Genomic DNA, 27,220 nt, shown 5'->3' with positions numbered 1-27,220 from the left:
GGGCATGGGGGAAGGATTGCATGGAGGGGATTGTAACTATGGCAATGATACGATATATGATAGAATGAATGTAAAACCAATGTTCTCCCATGTAAACTATCACATAATTCACAACAACAACAAAAAAAAAATACCGGTGGCATAGCTTTCAGAATCATAGCAACTCACAAGCCACCACAGTACGACAAACTGACAGATGAGTGGTGACCTGTCCCTAGAGAAGGACATCATGCATGTAGACGGTCAGGGAAAAAGAGTCCCTCAGTGAGATGGACTGACATAGCTGCGGCAACAGTGGTTAAGACCTAACAATGGCTGCGGGATGGTGTAGGATCAGACAATGTTTCACTCAGAACCAACTCAATGGCACCTAACAACCACCACCGAATCCCCAAACCCAATGCTGATTATGACTTATAGAAAAGTCTACAGGATGGAACAGAACTGCCCCAGAGGGTTTCGTTATAGAAGCAGACTGCCACATCTTTCTCCTGTGGAGCAGCTAGTGAATCCAAAGTGCTGACCTTTTGGTTAGCAGACCACTTAGCTTGACCACTGCACCACCAAGATCCCTTTAACAACAAAACAACATGTATTTCTATTTCTTCAGCACTGACCCTCAGCACTGACTGGAAGGTAAAGATACAAGAGTGGACGAGAGGAAGGCCCTTGTGAGGAGGTACCCGTACACAGGCCTGGATGAAGCAGTCAGAACAGAGTGTTGGCCTGTGAGAGGGAATCCACTTGCTCTGCCTACATACCCTCGTGGCCCATGAAGAAAGAGGAAGAGGCAACGTGAGCAAGCCTGGCCTGCCACTCCTCACGGCTCAGCCTGAACTCACGATCCGGCCCTCCACATCACGGCCATCTGGGGCAAGCTAGGCAGCCCTCTGCGTACTTCCAGTGCAACCTGGCAGCTCGTGGCCAACAAGCCTGTAGCCAGAGAGGTTCCAGGCTGTTAGTCAAGAGCAATGGGTTCATTCCAGGTCAACCCCGAGCTGAGAATGTTCCTTGAAAAAGCACTGGACAGTGAACAACTTGTATGGAAAGTGCAAAATGGAACGTAATTTGCTGTGTAAACGTCTATCAAAATCATAAAATGTTGCTGATGTTGTTAAGTGCCATTGAGTCGGTTCTTACTCATAGCAACCCTGCATCGGGTTTCTTAGAGCAGCTGGTGGGTTTGAACAGTCAACCTTACAGTTAGCAGTCCAGTGCCTTTCCTACAGCACCACACCAAGAGGGGTGGGGGGGAAGCCACTAGGGATCACAACAATCTGATCCTATAGTGCACAGGGTCACCAGGAGTCAGGGCCAAGACAACAGCATCCAACTGTTACTTTGCAGAAAGCTGAGATCAAATGACATAAGCCTCAGCTACATGTTGTTGTTAGCCATCCATCAGTTTCGACTCATAGCGACCCTGTACAGGGTTTCAGAGTGCGGCTGGTGGGTTTGAAGTGCCCACCTTGTGGTTAGTGCAGTTAGCAGTCCAGGGTTCCTCCGACAACACCACATCAGGGCCCTCATGTTACAGAATCACAATGAAACAGGAAACCCTTGAAATAACTTTGACCAGCAAACTAACGTCCAGTTTAAAGAAAAATCGAGAGAGAAACCATTCCAAACCTGCATCTGCTCCAAGAGCCCCGTCAGAGTCTGTAGCCAGGCCATGGTCTGGATGTATTGCCCCGTGTTCATGGTTTTGAGCTCGGATCTTAACTCTGGAATAATGGCACCAGTTCGCCAGCCATGCTTTAGGGTCAAATCCTGATTCCAAAAATCAGAAAGTCAACATTAATCTCAACTGAATTCAAACTCCTTCATTACTTTTCCCAAACACAACAGGCATTCATGTAATTACTTCTTAATTGTAATGGTTAGTTATTAACCAAGTGGAATTAAGCAAATTACACTGAACTAAAACCACTGAAGCCCCAGGCTTCAACCATGTCACCCCACATAAGTTTGGGTTCTAGAAATAACTGTGAATTATACCCCTGCAGAAGCCAGGGTCTGGAATCATTAACCACGGTTTGTAAGAAACAACAAGGCTGGGAACAGAATAAGGCGCAACGTAAACTCCAAACGACACTTTATTTGATTCATTCAAGCACCTCTAGGGAGCACCTACTACGTCCACGCCAGGCCCTACAGGCAACCCAGGGCCTATTGGAACTATGAAGTCAGGTGCTTGGAATGCGTCATAAGCATGCAAAGTCACATTTTTCATTCCAAAGCTTGTGATCCCATAATCTGGCAATAGGCAGTGAGGTGCAGTGCATCACTTACTATGGCCCATGCATAGTCTGAAACTCACACCAAACCACTGGGTGGGATAAATGCAAATAAAGTGCCTAGCACACCTGTGAGAGTGGACCATGCAAATAAGGTACATGGAACCCTAATGAGGGGATTGTTAGCTCTGTTAGGCTTAAAGAGAGCCAGTCTTAGAGCAGAGGTGGGAGTAAAGAGCCTCCTTTGGACCCAGGGTCCCTGTCCTGATAACTTCTGACATCCAGGAAAACTGTAACACTGGAGACAGCATGAGACAATGAGAAGCAGCCTGGCTGAGAAACAGAGGCAGCAGAACCAGAGACCAGTAAGAGCTGGCACGGTGAGCGTCCCAGCCCACAGAGCAACAAAGCTACAGGGGTGTGCTGACCCACAGAACCGGGGAGCTGGGCGTCTTCAGGCAGGAGGCTTGATGGCAGAGTGCAGTGCCCATGAGCACTAGGCAGAGCTAGGCTCGCCAACCCACAGAACAACGAGAGAGATGCTTGGAGCTAACACAGAGGAGTGCTCCCAGGAGGGAGAGTCACAAAACAAGATGCAGAGGGCCTAGAGCAGAATGGGAGGGGGCGAGCTGGGAGGACGGGAGCTGCACACAGGGAGGCTAGATCATGTGGGGTCTTGTAGGCAACTACAGAAAACTCAGGCATCTACTGTGAGGGGGAGTTTTAAAGAAAGCAGTAGTTTAGCTTAGATGGTCCACTCTGGCTACTTACCCAAAACTAGAATCCACACCTTATAAGGCCTAAGGATTCATTTTTAAACTTATCAATATGTCTGTTTCTTTCTCCTTGAGTACTTGAAAACCTATAGCTCATTCTTTTAACTACTCCTAATAATGGTAAACATTTGAAGGTAGATTTGGTTTCTGAAAAAATAAACAAAATTGACTTGAAACATACCTAAGGCTAAAGAACCTGATAATAGTAGTAATGATAATAATAAAACCAGTTTTCTCCTGTACTTCAGACTGCCTCTCAAATCTATTCCAAAGGGGCAAGAACCAGCACCAAGTACGGAAGAAAGTTCTAGATTCCTGAGGCAACTTCTTGAAGGATTCATTGTCCACTTAACTTCTCACATAGTAGTTAAAGAACTGGTCTCATACACCAGAATAACTTCATGCTACCTGGCTGCCATTGTTAAATATTTTAATCAAAGGTTCTATAAAAGAAGCCTGATCAAAAGGGGGGAGAAGCAGAACAGAATTTAAAATTCTCAGGACTTGAGTCCATGGAGAATAAATGAATGAAACTGCTTGAGATCATCTTTAACCTTAAACCAAAAATATCAGCTAAAGTCTTCTTAAAACCAAACAATAGTTTTACTTCATGACTTACCCTCATCTATGTAAGACTGACTCAGTGTGGGGGCCAAGATACAAAGAAGTATCTGTTAGCAGACTGTGACCCCGCCCCCGACCTTACTTGCCTCACCCTGAGCTTCAGGCTCTGAGAATGGAGTATTATGGGCCCTAGACTGCATCACTCTATAAAATATAAATTCATCCTATAAAAGGAACTGAGTACAGTAATAATTATGAGTAACTCAATCTTACTCCACCGACAGACTAAATCATAATTCAAGTCCTATGACACTCCTCTGGTCATTTCAAGGAGCATGAAAACAGCTCATTTTCACATCTGAGCTCTTTCATAGAAGTGCCAGTTTTACAGTCTTTAGATGTGGTACTGGAGGAAGCAGCCCTTGCTGAGGCTTGTGAACTTCTAAGATACACTAATGAAGTGTTTTGATGCATATCTAAAAGGAAAAAGAGAGAAAGCTCGCATTTCTTTCTTACCATTACTTAAGTGAAAAGGTGTTCTGATAAACTCTTATTGAGTAAACTGCTCATTTCCATCAGTTTCAAAAAAAAATATTATTTTCTTCACAACCCTGATCCCCAAATGGCCTACTCCTAGTTTTTATGAGAGCATAAAAATTACTATAAACAAAAGAGAAACATCTTAATAAGTGGGACTAACACATCATCCTTTTTTATCAACAAAGAAAGAGAAAAATCATTTCCTCACCGCCAAGTCGCTGTATATATGATCACCAAAATACAGGACTTTGGAGCCTCTCCATCCAGTAAGTTTCAAAAATTCATATAAATTGCCCTGTGTGCAGTAGGACAAGAGATAAACATATCATACGGCAGATAAGGGATGTGAAAAAAGGCTTTTATAATTTAAATATCAAAATACAGAGAGATCCCTTCGTGAGGCACCTTTTAGACCTTTGTTTTAAGTCAAATATGCTCTTCAAAAAGAATTCATGTGGCAAATACCCTGTCATTTTATACTTCACATGTGCCCATCTTTCCAAGTCAGTTATCATCAGCCACAAAACGTCTGTAGCTGAGAAAGTCTGCCACTCCAGGCTAGACCATGATTCCTTATACTATTTACTATGTCAGGCATTTAAATTATCATCAGTTGTGTAGGTAACTTCCTGGGAAACATTCTTGTAGCAATATTTAGCTACATCTGAATAATTTTCTTCAGTTCAATTCCTAGAAATGGAGTTGCTATATCAAAGCTTATTTTTAAGTTCTAGAAAATATAGTTGTAATACACCCATACCCAACCAGCAATATTCCATATCTGTATTTAAACAACAAAAAATAAATATCATAACATAATAATGGCCAGCAACTCAACTATTTATTCTAATGTTTGATAATCTTCTATGATACCAAAATATATGAAAACTTGTCATAAAACATCATATGTTAAACTTAACATAAACCCACTTTCCTCGGGATTGAACTATTAATTTGGGTGGATAAAGTGCTGCTGTCTGTCACATTAAAGACTTCTAAAAAAGAAATTTCCAAGGTTATGCTTAGAAAGCAGTGCCTCAAGTTTCATTTTTAAAGATGGCTATGAGTCACTAGCATTTTGGAAATAATGAAGTTTCAATCATTTTACCACCGAGTTACCCACCCTCAGTTAGAATGTGTCAACTCAGCCAAGGACTCAGAACTGTGCCTGGCACACAGAAAGCCAAAACGAACATGAGTCGTTACCCTTCTCACCGACCACAAAGCAAGGCGACTTAGAGGCAGGAGCTCGTCAGGACGTACCTGCTTGTAGATCTGGCCTTTCTGTAACTTGTGGATTCGATCCCATAGTAAGACACCTTTCTCGTTCACCTTTCGGAACGGTCTAACAAGATAAATGGGAAATGTGGTAACCTCTGGTGGTCAAAACTGCTGCCTGCTAAATGGAATACACTTACTCCTCGCTTACAACTATCTCCTTATCCATACATTTCCCACTTAGCGCAACAGGAAATAAGTCTACTCTCTGACTATTTTACACATTCATAATGGCATGGCAGGAACTGTAGAGGTTCCCATCCCTCAAGGAGGGTCTCGGGTGGCCTCTGGGGAGCTGGACCTCACGGCCCCACACCGTCTTCTCAGTCCCGCCACAGCCAGCTGTCACATGGGGGCACACAGAAAGCTCCAAGCCAACAGGAGCCTGTTCTGGGTTCTCAGCGACTCCCCAGCCTAGGGCCCTTGCACCTCAAATTCACTGCGGAGTGGGAAGGGAGGAAAGAAGGAGGCTCAGGAGGGTGTTTGGAAGGAATCTGTGTAAGTTTAATGACATCCCAAAGTAAGTGAAACTGGGCCTGAATCCTCCTTGGTGGGCACAGTGGGCAGCCTGGCTCCCAGCACCCAAGAAGCCCCACCCTCTGTGACACCCAGGGCCTAGAGGGTAGAGCTGGGCTTATACTCATGGGAGTGGAGCCCTGGAGGCAGCTCCTCTGGGAACCTCTGTCCCAGCCCAGGGGGGGTAGGTGAAGTGGTTAAGGTGCAGTCCAGTCACTCAGCCCTGCTTTATCCAGCCTCTTGTCCTCCAAACCTCCTCCTCAGACAAATAATCCATCACTGGACTCTTCACAGTGATGCGCATGGCAATAAACCTTAGCTGCTATTATTTCTATGACCATATTTTCTAAATTAAAAAAATATAGACAAATGGAAAGTCTGAAGACAGAAAAAAAAAAAATTTCTCCATGTTTATATTAATGCCTGAGGACTTGCTCCCATAAAGATGCTGTTGGTTGGTAAATGCCAACGAGTCAGTTCCAACTCATAGGGACGTTGTATAGGGTTTCTAAGGAGCAGCTGGTGAGTTTGAACTGCCGACCTTGCGGTTCATATCAACCTTGCAGTCCAGTGCTTATCCTACAGCGCCACACAAAGATGACAGCCTAGGAAACTCTATGGGTCAGTTCTGCTCAGTCACACAGGGGTTGCTACAAGTTGGAATCAATTGCACAAAGCACAACCACCACTCTCTGCACCTTTCACTATCATAAATAAAACAGGGTTGAACATAGGTGGAAGATTCTCACTATCATAAATAAAACAGGGTTGAACATAGGTGGAAGATTACGCAACACGTATCCCAGACATCCACAACAAAGGCAAAAGAAATGTGTGCCATGAACAGAAGAGCTGGGCTGACTGCCAGGTTCACTTTGTATAAACATGACAAAAGAGAGTCCTCAGAGGACATGGGGTCCTTCTCCCGATGATCACACCATCACACCGAAGCCAATACAGGAGTGTTTTATCACAGACAAAGCTGCTAACAATGTTTGCTTGCTGAATGTGAAGAGGACTGAAAATACTTACTGATGAAGATCAAAGACCACAGCCTTCAGCAATGGTTACACCTCAGTGTAAGGGAAAAAAATTCTCACCACTAATAAATGACATCAAGGTAAGTGGAGAAAAGACTGAAGTTGTCAGAGACTTCATCTGAAGGTTAGGGAAATAACTTAGGGCATAAGCCATTTGTGTGCTCAACCCTATGTTATGACACCCATGTTATGATCCATGTATGACACTTTAAATCAATGGATAGAGAGGAAGAGGTATGTTCTGGTTACTCACCGCAGGGGAGGTACATGTGGGTGAAAAATACTTCCAAATGGCCAGTATGATACAAATATAAGTTATCTTTACCACCCGAATGCAGTATTTCTTAGCACTCTTGGCATTTTGGGTGGAACAACTCTTGTGAGCAGGCCTGTCCCACCTGTTACAAGACATCTCATTTTAACATCCCTGGGCCCCTCCCACTAAATGCTAAGAGCACACACCAGTCTCTGTCACAGCCCAAACATTTCACTGTTCCCCTATTTTCCAAGAGCCCTATGTCAAAAACCAGTACAGGAGTCTTGGTAGAGACTAACTCCACTTGGTGCAAAACCTGTGTTCCAGAGAAGCTCTGCCAAGTCCCATGGCAATTTTAAATGCACAGCGCAGAGCGCCATTGGAAGACACGCCCACTGAGAGGTCCGTTGTTGCTGTCGTTTAGCTGTATTTCACAATGTAGCTGCATCAAAAGACCTAACTTACTATGCATTATTAAACATGGAGTTTTGATTGCTGCCAACTGTTTTCTTAAAGCGTGACTCATAGGTGTGTAGCAGCCCAGGCTGACTTGAGCGTCATTTTAAGATGTGTAAGTTGTCAGTTTAGTAACAACCTCACCCTTCTTCAGTGATTTGCCAGAAGATAATAAAAGCTTAGGACTCCTGGTGTGGCACTGTAGGATGAACACTGGACTATGAATCGCAAGGTCGGCAGTTCAAAGCCAACCTTGTAAGTCACCAGATCATTCTGTTAGTCCTAGCATGCTATTGCCTACCTAAAGATGGGATGGCTAGTAGTTGTTAAGATTCTCTCTATTCTAGATGTTCTTCAGTTTTCCTATAATTTATTTTTATTTATCCTGCTTGGTCTTGGAGATCATTTTGGATGTGAAGATTCCATTCAAGTCTGGAGTATATCTTGGAGATGCTACTTGGAAACCCTGTATAGGGTCGCTATGAGGCAGAACTGACTCAACGGCACTTAACAACAACAGCAAATAAAAGCTTTAATCTCGGAAGTGTATGATATTGCAACTAGATTTCAGCATGACTACTCTACACATCCTCACAGAAGGAAATGAACAAAATTGAGCCCTCTAGAAAGGCGGACAACTCACCTCCGTTTATCGTTAAAGAAGTTTGGCTTCTCGGCCTGTACAATGACCACATCAAACAGGTCCCTCCAGTCTTTTCCGACAATATACCTCATCCCTTTGTCCCTGGAACAACAGGGCAGCCAGGTTAGTCTCTGGTAAAAGAAGTACCGATTTTTGCCTCATTTTCTTTGGAATTTTTGACTATTAAAATGATTGGAATACAAGTGAGGCAGACGCCAGCAAAGAAAGAGGACAACTTACACAAAGCTACTGGGGCTGTTAGTGATGAGAAACATCTTCTTGCCATGATCTGCCAGTTTGGCCAGCACTGCACGTGTCTGCTCAGCATAGCAGATGTACTTTTCTAGAGCAAGAGAAAATTACATATCCAGATTCAACACGAAACCAGTCTGTCTATAAGCCCTTTCTAAGTGGGGCCTGTGGGGACCAACTACCCCAGGCACAGTGGGGGAACAAAAGTCTTAAGCAAGCCTGGTTCAGGGGAACATACTGGTACCCCTAGGCATCAATAACGCACACCTTGCCTCCTCCATCTAAGTGGAAAAGACTAAAGCAGCTAGCTCGTCTCCTTTGGAGGTGGGTTATGGCAAGTTCCAAGCAAACAAGGGGAGAGATCTAGGATGCAACTGTACTCTAAGGAAATGCACATAGTGCCTGCTCAACACCTGAAGACAAAGGAAAATATCTGTCCGGCTTCACAACAAAGGGGAAGGCTGACGCAACCATCAGCGACACTGTGGAGTACGTACCAATATCAGCTTCAATTGCTCTGTACATGATTCCTTTGATGTGAACATCACGAATTGAATCCTGGCAAAAGACACATTTTTTTGTTGGCGTAAACAAAACTGAGATAGCAACCCAAGGAGCATTCACCATCTCTTTCTTTACAGGTCTGACAGTCCAAACACTGAACAGAATATAAATTCTGGTGGCCCCTTAGGGAAAGCTAAGTTTCCATGGTGACAGAGGCCAGGTCCCTGGGAGAAGACAATTTGTGTACACACTTTTGAATGAAATTCCTCACTGGGAGCAGTGATAACTATGCCGTATCATGAACCTATGACTCCTGGTCACTGGGAGCACAGGAACAGAGAGCTTTTATCATCTCTGCTGTCTTTCCCCATCCTGACACCCCAACAGCAGGTTCTGCGACCAAGAAAGAGAGGCAGAGACCCACACAGACAAGTGGATCCTCCTTCACTCAGCAGGGCTACCCACAGGACGAAGAACTGCCAGCAAACAGGCACTGAGCAAGGAACAAGGAGAGGAAGAAGAGGGTGGCATCGTAAGTCTCAGCAGGTGTCACTGGAGAACCCCACTCACAGGTGGTACCAGGCCTCCAGAGAGCAGCAGAAGATGGGGCTGCAGGCAAACAGTGCTTTCAGCTTTCGACTGCTGGTGTATGAGTTCTAGTCTCAGTGGCCACTTCTGCAACATAAACTCAGCCTCAATCTCAGAGGCAGCAGAAGACAGTGGTTAAGAGCAAGGACGCCAAGGCCCACCTGCCTGACTTACAATCCAGGCATTGCTACTTAATGGCTGTGTGACCTTTGACAAGATACTCAACTTCTTTGGGTCTCAATTTCCTTATCTGTGGAGTTGTTGTTGTTGTTAAGTGCTGCCGAGTCAGTTCTGACCCATAGCAACCCTGTACAGGGTTTCTGAGGCTGTAAATCTTTACGAGAACAGAAAGCCTCATCTTTCTCCTGCGGGGCAGCTGGTAGTTTTGAACTGCTGACCTTAAGGTTCGCAGCCCGATTCGTAACCACTATGTTACCAGAGCTCCTTATCTGTGGAGTAGGGATGATAATAATAGTATATACCTCAAGATTTTGTTGTTGTTTTTTTCAAAAGATATTATTGTTGTTGTTGTTGTTACGTGCCATGGAGTCGATTCCGACTCACGGCGACCCTGTACAGGGTTTCCGAAGCTGTAAATCTTTACGGGAGTAGAAAGCCTCATCTTTCTCCCATGGAACAGCTGGTAGTTTCAAACTGCTGACCTTGTAGTTTGCAGCCCAATTCGTAACCACTACACTACCAGAGCTCCTTACAAGGATTAAATTAGTCAATATGCACAAAGCACTTAAAAAAACAACACAGTGAACTCTACCTAAGTGGTTGCTATGGGGGTAGTGAAACTTGTAGTAAACACTGAACTTACAAACGAGCATCTGTACTCAGGACTGCAAAGGGTCACTAAAAGTGACTCTTGAAGATTTTTAAAGATGAAGCATTTATATGCCCAAAGGGGAGAGATAAAAGCAAAGTATTTAAATGGGTGGTGTCGAGAAACTGTACTTCACACCCTTTATCTCCCAGAGATCCAAGAAATTAGTACCTTGGTATATAAATATATATGTCTTGAAAATACAGATATATCTAAATGCATAGCAACACATACAATTTGTTCAAGTTCTGAAGAAAAACAGTTTAGGCAGCTTAAAGAATGTTGTTGTTGCTATCAGTGCCAAGGAGTCAGTTCAGACTCATAGTGACCCTCTATAGGGTTTCCAAGGAGCAGCTGGTGAGTTTGAACTGCCAACCTTGTGGATCAAACTGACCTTGTAGCTGAGTGCTTCTCCTACAGGGCCACACTAACAATAGGAGCAATAAAAACAGCACTGCGACGTTAACAGGGTTTCTGCAGGGTCTTACAGAGCCTATGTGGGACCTTTGTGTGCAACAGAAAAAAAGCAGCAAAGCAAACGGCACTCAAATGTTGTGGTGCTGTAGGATAAGCACTGGGCTGACAACTGCAAGGTCAGCGGTTCAAACCCACCACCTGCTTCTTAGAAATCCTATACAGGGTCACTACGGGTTGGAACCGACTCAACAGAACTTGACAACAACAGTGATAACGTAAAGGTTGGCAATTTAAAACCACCCAACAGTACCACAGAAGAAAGGATTTGAAGTCTGTTTCCGCAAAGATTACAATCTTGAAACTCCATAGAATGGTTCTAGTCGGTGTCACTGTGAGTAGGAAGCAAGCAGGAAGCAGTAGGCTTTTGTCTGGCTAACTACTGTCCCACTGGCTCTCAGCCTGGGCACAGATGTAACTTCTCTTCATGGAAAGACACCCCTTCCCATAGACAGGTGCTTTGGGAACATGCTACAGACTAGATTTCAGTTCCTACCTTTATCCAGGTACACTGGTCCTGTCCTTTAGATCACAAATGATTAGAAAAATGTGATTCTTTTTTAATTATCTTGCTCTAATAATATACATTATATAATATATTCTTTTTTATATATATTATAAATTATATAATATACAATATATTTTCTTGCTATAATAATATTATAATAATACACATTTCTACCAGTTTTTAAGATTCAACAACAAATCAAAGAGATCCCAGCTGAGACTTAAAATACTGAATCTCTTACAAAGATTCTGTAGCTTTCCTGAAAAGCTAACACAGAAGACAACATCTTAATCTCTAACAGTTGATACAACCTTGACATCTTTGTAGAGGTGGACAGGCTCATAGTCGATGTTGTTTTTCAGAAAGTATTCGTTCACACAAGACAGAAGGGTCATCTCCGGCAGGGAGAAGATGTCCATAAACTGCTTCATAGTGTTTCCATGAGAACTCTGCAGGTGGGGGGAAAGAACACTTTAGAAACGGAAGGCTGACATCAATCAAGAGGCAACAAAGCACTAGAGAGGAGTAGAGATGCTGGATGCCAAAAGTTAGACCCCTGTCCCTAAGGAAAATTCTGATAATGAAAATCTAAAAATGGCCTAGTCAGGTATGTAGGAAAGGATTAAGAAAGAAAAATCAGGAAAGTGCCTTGAGTGGGGGCAGAGGGAAGGGAGACTCCTCTTAAATAAACTAATCTTTGCTCTCAAATAGTGTGGCTATTGTGTGCTGTCATGTGGATTTTTAACTTGTAATGACACTAGAGGAGGGAGTAGAAATGCCACACAGAGCTTCCTGGGCTGGAATCTCTACGGGAGCAGGTATCCAGGTCTTTTTCCTGTGGAGCTGCTGGCAGGTTTGAACCGCTGACCTTTCAGTTAGCAGACAAGCACTTAACCACTGCACCACCAGGGGTCTCTCAAAACACAATCTCACGTTTCCTTGTTAATTCTGAGCCAACAGTAGGAGAGTCTGGTAGTTCGAGCTCCTTATTTTAGGCCACAGTTAAAGAAGAAAAAAAGACAGGTTGCTTTAAATAACTACAATCCTTATTATTACCTTGCCATAAAAGTCACTCATTTGTTCCAAGGGCACGTGGGATCCCTCGTACATTTCGATGACTTCTTCATCAGGGACGACACTGAGACCTCTGGAAAATGCAGTGAGAATGCCATTAAAGAGAGCAGTATATGTCAGAGCCTATCACCTGTAGGGATTGTCAGCGGAGCTGCAAGATGCTGTTGTCACAATGAAGGGGAATGTGTCACCAGGTAAGACACTGTGAATATTATCACCTTGTTATTGTAGGGGCCGTCAAGTCACTTCCAACTCATGTACAACTGAACGAAATGTTGCCCAATCCAGCACCATCCTCACAAATCGTTCCTAAGGTGAAGCCCATCATTACAGCCACGAGTTCATCTAGTCCATGAAACAACATTCACCATCACATCTGTCTTTACAAGTCTGACAGCCCAAGCACTGAGCAGAATCTTAAATTCTGGCGGTGCTTTATGGACAACTAAGTTTCCATGGTGACAGTGACTCTTTTTCCCTGACCTTCAACTTTACTAAGCATGACGGCTTTCTCCAGGAACTGATTCCTCCTGAAAATACGTCCAAAAAAGTCTAGCCACCCTTGTTTCTAAGAAGCATTCCAGCTGCACTTCTTCCAAGACATTCATTCTTCTGACAGTCCACGGAATAGTCACTATTCTTTGCCAAAACCACAATTCAAAAGCATCAATTCTTTCTCAGTTTCCTTATTTACCATCCAGCTTCCACATGCGCATGAGATGGCTGAAAATACCATGGCTTGGGTATGCCTCAGTCGTCAGAGTAATATCTTTGTTTTTTAAATATTTTAAAGAAGTCTTTTACAGCAGATTTACCCAATGCAATATGTCATTTGATTTCTTGCCTGCTAATTCAGGGGCATTAACTGTGGATCCAAGCCAAATGAAATCCTTGACAACTTCAAGGATTTGAAGCCACAATGCTTTAATCTTTGATGGTGAATGCTGATTATGCTAGTGACAACACCTACTCTCTGCCAGATAGGAATTCAGCCAGTCATTTCATTCTCAACCATCTTCAGAAGGAGCACACTTTTCTTCCCATTTTTCAGCTGAAGCAACTGGAGCACAGAGTATCTTCTCCAAGGTCCCGTGCCAGGCTTTCTGCTTCTAGGGTACACAATCTTAAGCTACCACATCGCCCTGCCTACCTCAACAAGGTATAGGCTTTCTAAGAACTTACTTTTTGGTGTTTGTTTATGGGTTTTTTTTCTGCAGGTTTCTTTTTAGTATCTTAGGGCAGAAAAGGGTCTTTGTGTCTCCATCATCCTCACTCTCTTGCCTTCCAACACTCTTCCCTGAGGAAGGACCCTATTTTTGCTACAGAAATCAGATAAGACATTAAGAATAGACCAGATCACTCTGGACAATGATCTTGGAAAGCAACTGACCCTGAAGGAGCAGCAGTTCAGGAGCACACTCCATTTCAAAAGTCTAAAAGGCAAAGGAGGAGTCTACTGAGTGACGTCAGTTCGCTGCCCCCACCCAGGTCCTGCCCAGCTCTGCCCAGGCCACTGCTGCTGAGAAGATAGACTCATAAAACCCAACTCCACAAATATCAGCTCAAAAGAAGAGGTGAAATCCACTAGCTCCCATCAGCTGACCTCTCCTGAAGACAGGGCCCTTAGAAGCCACCCCACACAGGTGAGGAAACACCAATTTTAACAGAGGTTGAGAGAGAAGAAGCTAAACTAAGATATACAAGCTTTTTTTCCTTTTTTTAAGGTACAAGCATCTCAATATAAACCACACTCTTGAACTCCCTCCCATATAAGACAATTTGAAAAGGCAAAATCCTTCATTGTAAAGTCACAGAGCTACACGACTAAGAAAATTACTTTTACGGATTATAATAAATATATAAGAAAATATCTGCTTATCCAAACCACTCAGTTACCATGGTGAGAACAAGGCATGCTCCAGCACCCCAACATACCCTTCACCCTAACCTCCTGGGAAGGACCCTCACTCATCAGCTTTCCAGCAGTCACTTCCAGAAATCCAGCTTCCCTGCCCCCTCCACAGTCTAGGTAAGGTGCCCTCCTGAACACCCCCTTGTGGTCTGATCACATCTCCATCATCACCTTTGTGCTCTGGACTACAGTCGCTGGGCAGCTTCCCACAGGCGTTCCAAGATCCTTAAAGGCAGGAATCATGTCTTCCCCATCCTTATAATAAAGCAGCTAGAATGGCAGCAGGCCTCAATAAATGTGAGTGAGGGAGTGAGGGAGTGAGAGCAGGCACACCACAGCCTTCCCCATCACTAGACACAGTGGCCCCAGAAGCCCAAAGCCACTTGGTCATGCTGCATAAATTCAACTGACCTCCTGTAGCTCTTCTTACCTGTAGACAGTTCCCAGCTGGATGTAATGAAAAGCGTCAATCTTCATCAAGATTGCCTTTAAAAACACAAAGCACATGCATTTGCCTATTTAAAGAGACACATTGCAGGTCTCCTTAGCCATCTTATCAACATTAGGGTGCCATAATAAGGAAGCACACTGGATGTTACTGAAAGGTTTGCTGCTAATTAAAGCAAACTATACAACTCATTCAGGAAATGGCCTCTCAGCAAATGAAAAAAAACACGCCTGGGGGCTTCACAAAGTTTGTGGGGAAATTCCACAGTATCTTTCAATTCCATCTTCCATGAACTTTTTAAAGTTCCCTCATAAGGCACTGGGCTCTACCCCAAAACCTAAAACTGACTACTGGGAAAAAGCGGGACCTCCCTAAGAACTAAGTGCATTGACGTGTTTCTACTGTGTAGCCTCAAGAAGACTTGACCCAAACATGTTTGAATAACGCAGGTCTGTAGCCCTGTAGAAAAGAAGTTAAAGGCAACTTCCATGTCCAGCAAGGAAAAGGACCAAGAGAACATCATGTTCTCAAACACTGTTAAACTGCAAAGAAACATGAGAACTCAGCCTACCCGCTGAACATCATAATGAAGTCCACGAATGGCAAAATCGGGGTCATACTCATACTTCCTGATTTCTGCGGGATACTAGAAAAGAAGAGAGAAAAAAGATTTTACTGATCATGTCCAGAGTTCACAGTGTCCAGACTTGACCCTGGTACAGAGTATGGTGCATGATGCACTTTGTGGGAAGAAGGCTCAGCAAGGACACACAGACCACAGCACCAGAGCTTCCCTCCCGGGACAGTCCCTCTCACCTCTCAGTGAGGCTGCAGGGGGCGCTGGGTGAGGCTGCAGGGGGCACTGGATGAGACTGCAGGGGGCACTGGGTGAGACTGCAGGGGGCGCTGGGTGAGACTACAGAGGGTGCTGGGTGAGGCTGCAGGGGGCACTGGGTGAGACTACAGGTGGCGCTGGGTGAGGCTACAAGGGTGCTGGGTGAGGCTATAGGGGGCGCTGGATGATGCAGCAGGGGGCTGGGTGAGGCTGTAGGGGGTTGGCAGAGCTCTCCCTCCTGCTAGCCCCTCTCTCCTTCTGCCAGCTCCATCCCCACTCCTACCAGGCTCCTCCTTCTAGTTGACTTCCCACTGGCCCCCTGCTCAGGTTTATCTGCCCAAGGCCAGATCAGGCCTCATCCCCACCTCTGATTTCTCTCATCCCTTCTGGTCCCTTCTCATGGCTCCAGAGCACATCAGCTTCAGCCTCCAGTGCCTGGCTTCCACCGGGGGTTAAGGTTGATGATAAGGGAGAGTTGGAAGGTACCCTCTCGGTTACTAAAGCACAGCTGTCCCCAAACGAAGCCAGCTATCCACTCGGGTCATGTTTGAGCACTCTGGATTCCAGTAGCAGAGCTCATGAAGAGACCCAGGGTCCTCTCCACATGGCTGTCATCACTTTTCTCATCTGGCTCACCCACAGAAAGACAGGCTGAGGCTGAAAGGACCCCACTCAGCCCGGGGAGGCTCCTCTTAGCACATGGCTTCCCGTACCTACTCCAACCGTCAGTCTTAAGACTCATATGACTTCCGGAGACCGCCTAGCTCCTGGGTATTAAATCATTCCTCACCTGATGTAAAATGTACAGCCCCCTCCTACTCTCCTGAGCCAGGTACCTAAGTCCTCCCCCAAATCTCCCTCCTCCTCTGTCCATCACACAGCAGAGTCTCAGAGGCGCCCCAGGAAACACCCTGGCTTTGGTCACATGTGGATGCAGCGAGGCAGGGAGTCAAGCCATGGCCTGTGTGCTGCCCTCAGAGGGAGAGGGTCACCAGGCAGGACAGGGTATTCACCTGGGTCTGAAGCAGCATCAAGACTACTAGGCGGTATACTTGCAACCATGATGTTGATCATTTAAATGGCCAGACAACTATCAGGACTCAAGGAAACCACTTTCTAAGGCTGCGCTTCTAATTCTTCACGGTCAGGGGGGCACAGGAGAACATTTCCTGATACCACCAGGCTCAACCGCACATGGCAAGTGTTCAAGCCATGCTGCAGTGCCGAAGTACTAAGTCCACTGCCACATCTGGGCTCATGTACCTAACACCTGGAATCCTGGTGCGGCGCTGTGGGCTAATGCATCAGACTGCAAAGTCATTTGAACTGCAAGGTCTGTGGTTCAAGCTCACCAGCTGCTCCTTGGAAACCCTATATAGGGTCACTATGGGTCAGAATCAACTCGACAGCACTTAACAACAACAACCTAACACCTGTCACAAATGCCAAAAAATCACTAAGCTGACCTTCCCACCCACGGCGTTTCCAAGAATTCTGAAAGTTGGACACAACCATTCTTCTTGACATATTAGCTACAGTCTACCCAGAATGCAACATCCTGCTACCGAAATGAGCCAATGGGACTTGAGTATTCTGGACGTTCCTTTGTAGCTTGGGACACGTGACTGATAGGCAAGGAGCGGCCTCTGTAAAAGATGCCACTGAGAAGGGGGCTTTCATTCAGCTTGGACTGTGTAACACATACTATACTAACCACTTTCAGCAACTTACTTTTAATGACTCCTCACTACACCACAGCATGAAAATACTGAAATTGTGAAAGATTTCCTTTTACTTGAATCCACAATCGACACCCATGGAAGCAGCAGTCAAGAAATCAAAGAAGGTGTTGCATTGGACAGTGTGCTGCAAAAGGCCTCATTAAAATATTAAAAAAACAAAAATGTCCCTTTAAGGATTAAGGTGTGCCTGGCAGAAGCCATGGCATTTTCAATAGCCTCATATGATTAGAAAATTAAACAATGAGTAAGGAAAACCGAATTAGAATTGATGCCTCTGAATTATGCTGTTAGTGAAAAATACTGAAAGTGTCATGGACTGCCAGGAGAATGAACCAATCTGTTTTGGTAGAAGTACAGTCAGAAAGCTCCTTAGAAGCCTGGAAGCAAGACTTTGTCTCACATCAGTTGGACATGTTATCAGGAAGGACCAGTCCCTAGAGAAGTCCACAATGTTTGGTAGAGAGGCCACAAAAAAAGCAAGACCCTCAACAAGAGAGACGGATACAGTGTCTACAACAATGGGCTCAAACAGAGCAAAACTTGTGAGGAGGACGCAGGACCAGGCAGGGTTTCATTCACTTGTACATGGGGTTGCTCTAAGTTAAAACCTGAAAATTACAATAAAATTACAAAAGGAAGGTTGTTGTTAAGTACCATGGAGTCGGTTCCGACTTATAGTGACCCTGTATAGGATTTCCGAGGCTGTAAATCTTTACGGGAGGAGAAAGCCTCATCCGTCCCCCATGGAATGGCTGATAGTTTCAAACTGCTGACCTTGAGGTTAGCAGCCCGATTCATAGCTACTACGCTACCAGAGCTCCTGATGAAGAAGGTAAAACCTCCCATTTTACTATTGAATAGTCTGGAGATGAGAGTCCGGGAACTTGCCCAGGAACACACAGCTGGAATGTGATTGAGCCAGTATTTGAACTTGGGCATACTCAAACCTACCTCCAACCACTATGTAATCAACTCTAAGCCGACCTCTGAGACACCACAGTGGACACTCACCACCTCCTGCTATTATGTTAGCACCTGCCACCTCAGAAGGACCCAGCCAGTATGCAGTAAGGACTCAAGGTTAAGGGTGTGGTGCTGAGCATTTCCACTGGAGAGGATGCATGGAGAAGGGCGGGGAGGAGGGGGGTACGCCTCACATGTGCACTGCGGACTGTCTGGCAGCTCTTTTTGTGAAAAAGACTTATCTGAGCTTCTCAACAGGTCTCAGTGACCCTGAGTATATTCTATCTGAATTTAGAGGCCATCCCAAGAACAAATTTGAAGCATTAGACACTAAAGACCAGAGGCCAGAAGAGTGGTGGGATGACATCAAAAACATTATACTGGAAGAAAGCAAAAGGTCGTTAAAAAGATAGGAAAGAAAGAAAGAAACGACCAAATGATGTCAGAAGAGAGTCTAAAACTTGCTGTTGAAGATACAAGAACTAAACCAACTGGAAGAAATAATGAAGAGAGGTGAACAGAAAATTTCAAAGGGCAGCTGAAGAAGACAAAGTCAAATATTATCTTGAAATGTGCAAAGACCTGGAGTTAGAAAACCAAAAGGGAAGAACACACTTAGCATTCTCAAGTTGAAAGAACTGAAGAAAAATTTGAGCTTCAAACTGTAATACTACAGGATTCTATGGGCAAAATACTAAATGATATTTGTTGTTGTTAGGTGCCACCAAGTCAGTACCGATTCATAGCAACCTTATGCACAGCAGAACGAAACACTGCCCTGCCCAATCCTGGGCCAACCTCACCATTGTTGCCATGCTTGAGCCCATGATTCTGCCACTTTGCCAATCCATCTTGCTTTCTCTTTTTCTCTGACCCTCCACCTTACCAAACATGATATCCTTCTCCAGACACTAGTCCCTCCTGACAATATGAGATGATATAGGAAGCATTAAAAGAAGATAGAAAGACAACTTAAAGGTAGTTTTATAACATAAAGGGGGGAGTTGTTGTTGTTAAGTGCTGTCGAGTCATAGGGAGTAGTTAATCTTACAATTCAGGAACAGAGGACCCTAGGACCATAAAGGGAGAAGAGTACGAGCGGAATGTGGGACCGTATCCAGAGAAGTAGTGACACCAGAGATGGAGGCAGAGATGATGACATGGAAGAGATAGAGCAGCTGAGGACTCTAGACTCATGTAAAGAGAAATGCTGTGTGCTGACGGCCAGGAGGTAGGCTTGCAGAATGTGCCCTTTGGTTGTTTAAATGATTATATATTCCTGAGTGTTTATGTGTACATCAAAACAAAACAAACAAACAAAAAACAACCTAGAGGGAATAGAAACAAATAGCATTGAATGATGATTATAATCATCATTGGGCTCAAACAGAGCAAAACTTGTGAGGAGGGCACAGGACCAGGCAATGTTTCATTCAGCTGTACATGGATTGCAGTAAGGAGGGATTGTAATCATTGCAATGAAACAAAATACGATAGGATGAATGCAAACCAATGTTCTCCCATGTTAACTATCACTCAATTCACAGTCAGAGCTTTAAAAAAAAAAAAAAAGGAAAGAATACAGAATCACTATACCACAAAGAAATGGTATATGTTTAACTATTTCAAGAAGCATATGATCAAGAACCAATGGTACCGAAGAAGTCCAAGCTGCCCTGAAGGCATTGGTGAAAAAAACAAGGCTCCAGGAATTGATGAACTATAAATTGAAATCTTTCAACAAACTAATGCAACACTGGAAGCTCTCACTCATCTATGCCAAGAGATTTGGAAGACAGCTACTTAGCCAACCAACTAGAAAAGATTCATATTTGTGTCAATTCCAAAGTGTGGTAAGGACTGCAGACACCTTAGAACAGTATCATTAGTACCACACGCAAGTAAAATTTTGCTGAAAATAATTCAAACACGGTTGCAGCAGTACATCAACAGGTAACTGCCAGAATTCAAACTGGATTCAGAAGAGAATATGGAGCAAGAGATATCACTACTGATGTCAGATGGATATTGGCTGAAAACGGAGAGTGCCAGAAAGATATGTACCTGTGCTCCACTGGCTATGCAAAGACATTCAACTGTGTGGATTATAATAAACTGTGGATAACATTGCAAATTACAGAATAGTTCACTGTGCTCATAAGGAACCTTTACATAGACTTAAGAGACAGTTGATCAAACAGAACATGGGGATACTGAAAATTAGAAAAGGTGTGTGTCACAGTTGCATCCTTTCACCATATTTATTCAATCTGGATGCTGAGCAAATAATCCAAACAGTTGGCTTATATAAAGAAGACTAAGGCCTCAGGATTGGAGGAAGATTCTTGAAAAACCTGCAATATGCTGATGGCCAACCTTGTTTGCTAGAAGCAAAGAATACCTGAAATATGTACTGACAAAGATCAAAGATCACAGCCTTTAGTTTGGGTTGCACCTCAATGTAAAGAAAACAAAACTCCTCACAGCTGGACCAGGAAATAACATGATAAACAGAGAAGTTGTCCGAAGATTTCATTCTGCTTGGATCCACAATTAATGCCCACGGAAGCAGACGTTAAGAAATTAAACAGTGTGTGGTGCTGTGGGTTAATGCACTGGACTGTTTGAATTGCAAGGTCAGTTTGAATTGCAAGGTCAGTGGTTCAAGCTCACCAGCCACTCCTCAGAAACCCTTTACAGGCTTGTTATGGGTCCGAATCGACTCAACTCACTTAACAATAACAACATTGCATTAGGAAAATCTGCTATAAAAAACCTCTTTTCAGTGTCCAAGAGCAAAGATGTCACTTTGAGGACTAAGGTATGCCTGATCCAAGCCAATGCATGTGGAAAGTTGGACAATGAATAAGAGCATTTGAATTACGGTGTTGGAGAAGAATATTCAAAGTACATGGACTCCCAGAAGAACCAAGAAATCTATTTTGGAAGAAGTACAACCAGAATGCTCCTCAGAAGCAAGGATGGCAAGACTTCATCTCTAATACTCTGTGGACACGTCATCTGGAGGGACCAGTTCTTGGAAAAGGACATTACGCTTGGTAAAGTGGAGGGTCAGGGAAAAAGAAGACTCCCAACAAGATGGACTGACAGTGGCAACAACAATGTGATCAAACACAACAACTGTGAGACTGACACAGAACCACACAGTATTTTGTTCTGCTGTGCATAGGGTCGCTATAAATTGGAACCAACTCGATGGCACCTAACAACTACTACTAGCCTCTGCTCCTGTCCAGTACAGTTTTAGATGAGTCACTTAATCTCCCAGGTGTCTTCCTTCATTGGATTGAAATGATGTCTATGTTCCTCTCTTGCCCAAAGGTTGTCAGATTCCCTATACGTCAACCAAGGCAAATGTCCCCATGATAGACCTCCATAGATGTTCTTGGCTGTGACTACACGCACACACACAAACACACATACACAGCATCTCTGGAATTAATCAGTAATAGCAGCATCCTTCCCAGAAAGCCAGAGCCGCTCCCATCAGCCAGTCAGTTACATGTCTCTCCAGTGACCTTACTGCTAGATTTTTTTGACTCATCATGGTTTAGAACCTTTCCACCAATCTGTGAGGCTCATTCAATGGGCAGAACCATGAAGATTACTGGAGTCCCTATATGATAAGAGTTTTATTTGAGATTTTTAGTAAAATCATTATTTATCCCCAGTATAATGTATCAGTGTTGTTGCTGTTGTTGTCAGGTGCCATCGAGTCAGAACCGACTCATAGCGACCCCATGCACAGCAGAACGAAACAATGTCCAATCCCGGGCCAACCTCACTACCGCTGTCACATTGATGCCATCAATGATGCCACCTGGCCGATCCATCTTGTTGGGGGTCTTCCTCTTTTCTCTGACCCTCCATCTTACCCAGCATGACATCCTTCTCCAGCGACTGTTTCCTCCTGACAATATGTCCAAAGTATGAGAGACGAAGCTTAGCCATCCTGGCCTCCAAGAAGCACTCTGGCTGCACTTCTTCCAACACAGATCTATTGGTTCTTTTGGCAGTCCATGGCACTTTTAGTATTCTCCTCCAACACCACAATTCAAAGGCATCAATTCTTCTATGATCTTCCTTATTCACCGTCCAGCTTTCGCATCCATATGAGGTTATTGAAAATACCATGGCTTGTGTCAGGCGCACCTTAGTCCTCAAGCTGACATCTCTGCTCTTCAATACTTTAAAAAGTTCCTGTACAGCAGATTTGCCCAATGCAATACGTCGTCTGATCTCTTGACTGCTGCTTCCGTGAATGTTGATCCAAGAAGAATGAAGTCCTTGACAACTTCAATCTTTTCTCCATTGATAAGAATGTTGTTTATTGGTCCAGTGGTGAGGATTTTTGTTTTCTTGACATTGAGATGCAATCCATACCGAAGACTGCGTTCTTTGATCTTCATCAGTAAATGTTTCAAGTCCTTTTCACTTTCAGCAAGCAAGGTTGTATCATCTGCATATCACAGGTTGTTAATGAGTCTTCCTCCAATCCTGATGCACATTTTTCTTCATAGAATCCAACTTCTCGTATTATTTGCTCAGCATACAGGTTGAGTAAGTATGGTGAAAGAACACAACCTTGTCACACATCTTTCCCAATTTTTAAACATTCAGTGTTCCCATGCTCTGTTCGAACAACTGCTTCTTGGTCCAATGTTATCAATAAGGGGCCCTAATAGCATAGTGGGTTATGAGCTAGGCTACGAATCCTAAGGCCAAAAGTTTTAATCTACCAGCCACTCCACAGCAGAAAGATAAGGCTTTCTGCCCCCATAAAGATTTACAGCCTGGGAAACCCTCTACAGGGTCACTATGAGGCGGAACCGACTCCATGGTACATGACCACAATCACCACCACCATAATGTATTAGTATGGTTCATTTGTTGTGATAAGTGTACCAGAGTAACCTAAGTTAACATTATGGAAAACTGTGCATAAGGTATACAAGAATCTTCTGTATTACCTTTGCAACTTTTCTACAAATCTAAAGCAAAAAGCTCATTTAAAAAACAACAACAGAGAGAGCCCACATTAAATAATGAGAGATGTAGCATGGTATATAGGTGACTATGTAAGGCGTCAGCGCTGATGTTAGGCTGTGGAAGTGAGCAATAGAATGACAGTCAGTGCCGAGTAACAAGACCTCTGACGAAGGTACGCATTTGTGGGTGACATCAAGAACTCTTCAAGCACTCCCTTCTATTATTCAGTGGTAGGCACTGAAATGAAAATTGAGAGGCGTTTATCACACTATAGTATTTCCATTTCTGGCAAAATTGTTCTCATAAAAAATCAAATTTTAAAAAAGTAATTATGAAGGAGCTGGAACATTTGCATTTGGTTTTGAGAAAGAGGCAAAATTGCAAGTGTACTGTGTGTCTCAAAAACAGATGTCGTTCCAGCTCTGCAAGCACACCAAGTGCATTCTGTCCTGGCAGGAAAAACGGCAGCCAAGTCAGTGCATCTTGGGAGAAGGGTTTTGTTTAATCAGAGCAAGCGAACAATCTACATGAGCACAATGAGCTCTATTCATATGTTGGCACAGTCAGAGTTATAAGATCCCTTTCATCAAAGTACAGACAATGGGCGTGAGATTTCAATGATCAGACATCTAGAGACTTTTCTAGTCACAATAATTGCACCTCTCATTTTCCCATCTATTTCATCTCTCTTCACCCCCAAAATTTTAGAAAGTGTGCATTTTCATGACTATGTATTTTCTCTGAATAATAAACCATTGAATAGGAAGGAAAGATGTGTCCAGTCCTACAGTAGGCAGCAGAAACTAGAGGACTAAGCATGGGTACTTAAAAACAGAGCGATCTGAGTTCAAGCCCTGCTTCTGCTGCCTTCTGGCCCGTGGTCCTCAACCAGGGGCTTAACCTTTAAGCCTCAGGTTCCCCAACTAGAAATAGAGAAATCCATTTGCATTTGCAAGATTGCTACACAGATTCAAAACAAGAATAATTAACAGCAGCTAACATTTACAGCATGTGTTCTTTGTGCCCGGCCCTGTACATAGATGAACTCATTTAATGAGCAGAGTAACACTGTGTGGAAAGTATGGTTACTGTGCCCTTTAAAGGGGAGGAAACAGAGCTCAGAGAAGTTAGGTGAGCTGCATACAATTACATAAGGAAATAAGTGATGAGGGCCTGGGTTTGAACCTCTATAGAGCACCTGTGCTTTTGGCACCTAGCAGGCAATCAATGAATGATGCCACAGTACAATGACCTTCCTTTTAGAGAGGATACCAAAGCCACAGAAGACAAGGTCAGAAGACCTTGAACTAGACTGCTGACCCCATTTCAGTATCCCTGCAGCTCCGTCCCACCATGGGTCGGGGGAAGACTTGGCGTGACAGTCAGATGGGAGGACAAAGGTACTACCATTTGGTTCTTCTCTGCTCTCCTTGTGGTCAAGGGAAAGGACCACATATTTGATGGAAGAGGAAAGTGTGTCTGGAACAAATGGAGAAATGCAGCTGAGTGGTATGTGGCCAGCTGGTTTCACCTCCGGTAAAGTACCATACACTGGCTGTTGGATTGATGGTACCATACACTGGCTGTTGGATTGATGGTACCATACACTGGCTGTTGGATTGATGGCAGAATGGAAAGTTACTTTTGGTGAATACCATTACCGCACTGGGAGAGGACAATATGGGTTGTTAACTGAATCCACTGAGAACAAAAAGCTGATGGAATCAAGAAATATATGGGATCAAATGGTCAGGATCTAAATTAATGGAAACATTCAGAACTAGGGAGGTGACAGTCTCCTTCTAGTCAACACTAGTCAGACCTCATTTGCAGTAACATCTTCAGTTCATGGCCTCATATTTCAGAGGGACAAACCAGAGCACACACAAAAGGGAGTGACTATGATAATGAAAAGAATGAAAAATAGGACAAATGAGAATTACTGAAAACACTATTAATAAACAGCCTGGGAGGAGAAGTCTTAGAGGGTTCACCTTTATAACACACGCAACACAACCCCACCACCACGGGGTCTCTGACTCACAGCGACCATGTATAGGGCTTCTGATCCTGTGAATCTTTACATGAGAAGACAGTCCCATCCTTCCCCCAACCTTACAGTTAGCAGTCCAATGCCTAGCCCACAGCATCACTCCGTTATGTAACACCTAGCCCATTATATAGCTGGTACTCAAACGTGGTGGTGATGTGTTATGGAGTCACTTCCGAATCATAGTGACCCTGTACAGGGTTTCTGAGGCTGTAAATCTTTACAGGAGCAGAAAGCCTCCTCTTTCTCTCGCAAAACAGCTGGTAGTTTCCAACTGCTGACCTTGAGGTTAGCAGCCCGATTCATAATCACTATTCTACCAGAGCTCCTCTGGTACTCAAATAGTCAGGTATGTAAGTGATCAGTTTCTATGATTTGGATCTCTAGGTAACTCTCACCAACCCAAGCCACCCACCCCAAGTCTACTTTTACTGGCAAACTCCTTCCAGACTTGGCTGAAATATCACCTTTTCTGTCATGTTCCCACTTCCTTCAGGCAGAGTTAGCTGTACCAACGTTCTTATAAACGTCTCTAGATCTCTGTTCAGATCTCTACCAGTGGTTTCATTTGTCCTCCCACAAGGCTGACTTACCCATTCAGACTGTTGGTTCTCCTGTGTCCTATGCCCCTTTCTCCTCCACCCTGCTTCTAGGACAGGCCCAGCAGGCACTTAATGAAGGGGAAAGAGAGAGGAGGGGAGGGAAGAGAACAGGGTCCCGGTGTAAGTTGTTCAACCCACAGAAAAAAGTCTCGATAATCAGAACTGTCACCTGTGATAGTCTACTCTGGTCCAAGATGGAGACTCAATCCCCACTTCTAAGGATGCTCTAGGGGATACATAAAGGGGGAGTCACTGGTCCACATGACTTCCAAGAATACTTTTTCTCCTGATTCCTGATATTCCAGACTGGAGAAAAGGAATGAGTGTTATTCTCCATCCTTATTACAAGGTCTCAATATTATGCATCCTAAGGCATTCAAAAGAAGCTTTATGTGGACAAATACATTCAACCGAGGGTCCAACACCTCCTGTCATCTGCCACTTCATGAGAGCTGGGAGGAACCGTGTATCTGCACAGCAGGTAAAGAGGACACAAGCATCTGCAGCCATCTCCAGTCACATCTCAGCTTACTGAATGACCTGTAAGTGAAGCGCACAGGGACGCCCACTCAACGCTGTTCTTCAACGTCTACGCAAAAAGGAATGGAAGATCCAGTGTCCCTGGGGTCTTACCCGGTGTTCGTTGATGAGAAGGTCGCGAGCAGCGTTAAATATCAGCGTGTGGAGGTGCTTGGAGTAAAACACCAACGTGTAATCATAATCAAAGCCATAGATTTCAATATCTGACAGGCTCATTTCATTGTTTGAGAAAATGGCATCAGGATTCAACAAGTTGTTCATAACTGAAGGAACCAAATCTGGAAGCAAAGAAAACACATTATCTACCATGTAACACATAAAGGTTAGCATGATTCTTTTTTTATTTATTTATTTAAGGTTTTTATTGTGGATTGAGTGCAAGTTTACAGAGCACATCATCAGTTTCCATTCAACAACTCATATAACTTGTTTCATTACATTGAGTATAATCCCCTCCATATGCCATCAGTTAAAAGTATTTCTCTTTATCCACTTTAGCTTTTTTTAAAAAACACACAAACAAAAAAACCCACTCAGGCATATATAATAAATTACATATTCGAAGGGCACATTCTGCAAGTCT

The 27,220-nt window shown here is 43.9% G+C and overlaps 1 protein-coding gene across 1 annotated transcript in view; it reads right to left on the bottom strand.

The window, feature by feature from the left end:
- Positions 1–27,220, bottom strand: part of NT5DC3 (5'-nucleotidase domain containing 3) — a 74,197-nt gene that overhangs the window by 8,264 nt on the left and 38,713 nt on the right. Inside the window, exons 2-12 of the mRNA XM_006871085.1 lie at positions 26,731–26,915; positions 15,467–15,541; positions 14,878–14,933; positions 12,518–12,608; positions 11,773–11,910; positions 9,056–9,116; positions 8,547–8,649; positions 8,307–8,408; positions 5,381–5,462; positions 4,326–4,412; positions 1,630–1,770 (exon numbers count right to left, since the gene is read on the bottom strand). Of these exons, the coding sequence (XP_006871147.1) occupies positions 1,630–1,770; positions 4,326–4,412; positions 5,381–5,462; positions 8,307–8,408; positions 8,547–8,649; positions 9,056–9,116; positions 11,773–11,910; positions 12,518–12,608; positions 14,878–14,933; positions 15,467–15,541; positions 26,731–26,915 (1,121 nt within the window). The remainder of the gene's footprint in view (positions 1–1,629; positions 1,771–4,325; positions 4,413–5,380; positions 5,463–8,306; positions 8,409–8,546; positions 8,650–9,055; positions 9,117–11,772; positions 11,911–12,517; positions 12,609–14,877; positions 14,934–15,466; positions 15,542–26,730; positions 26,916–27,220) is intronic.

The sequence above is a fragment of the Chrysochloris asiatica genome, unplaced genomic scaffold (assembly GCF_000296735.1).
Source record: "Chrysochloris asiatica unplaced genomic scaffold, ChrAsi1.0 scaffold00160, whole genome shotgun sequence".
NCBI lineage: Eukaryota > Metazoa > Chordata > Mammalia > Afrosoricida > Chrysochloridae > Chrysochloris > Chrysochloris asiatica.
The sequence above is the reverse complement of the archived record's forward strand: the minus strand, read 5'-3'. Positions and strand labels throughout refer to the sequence as shown.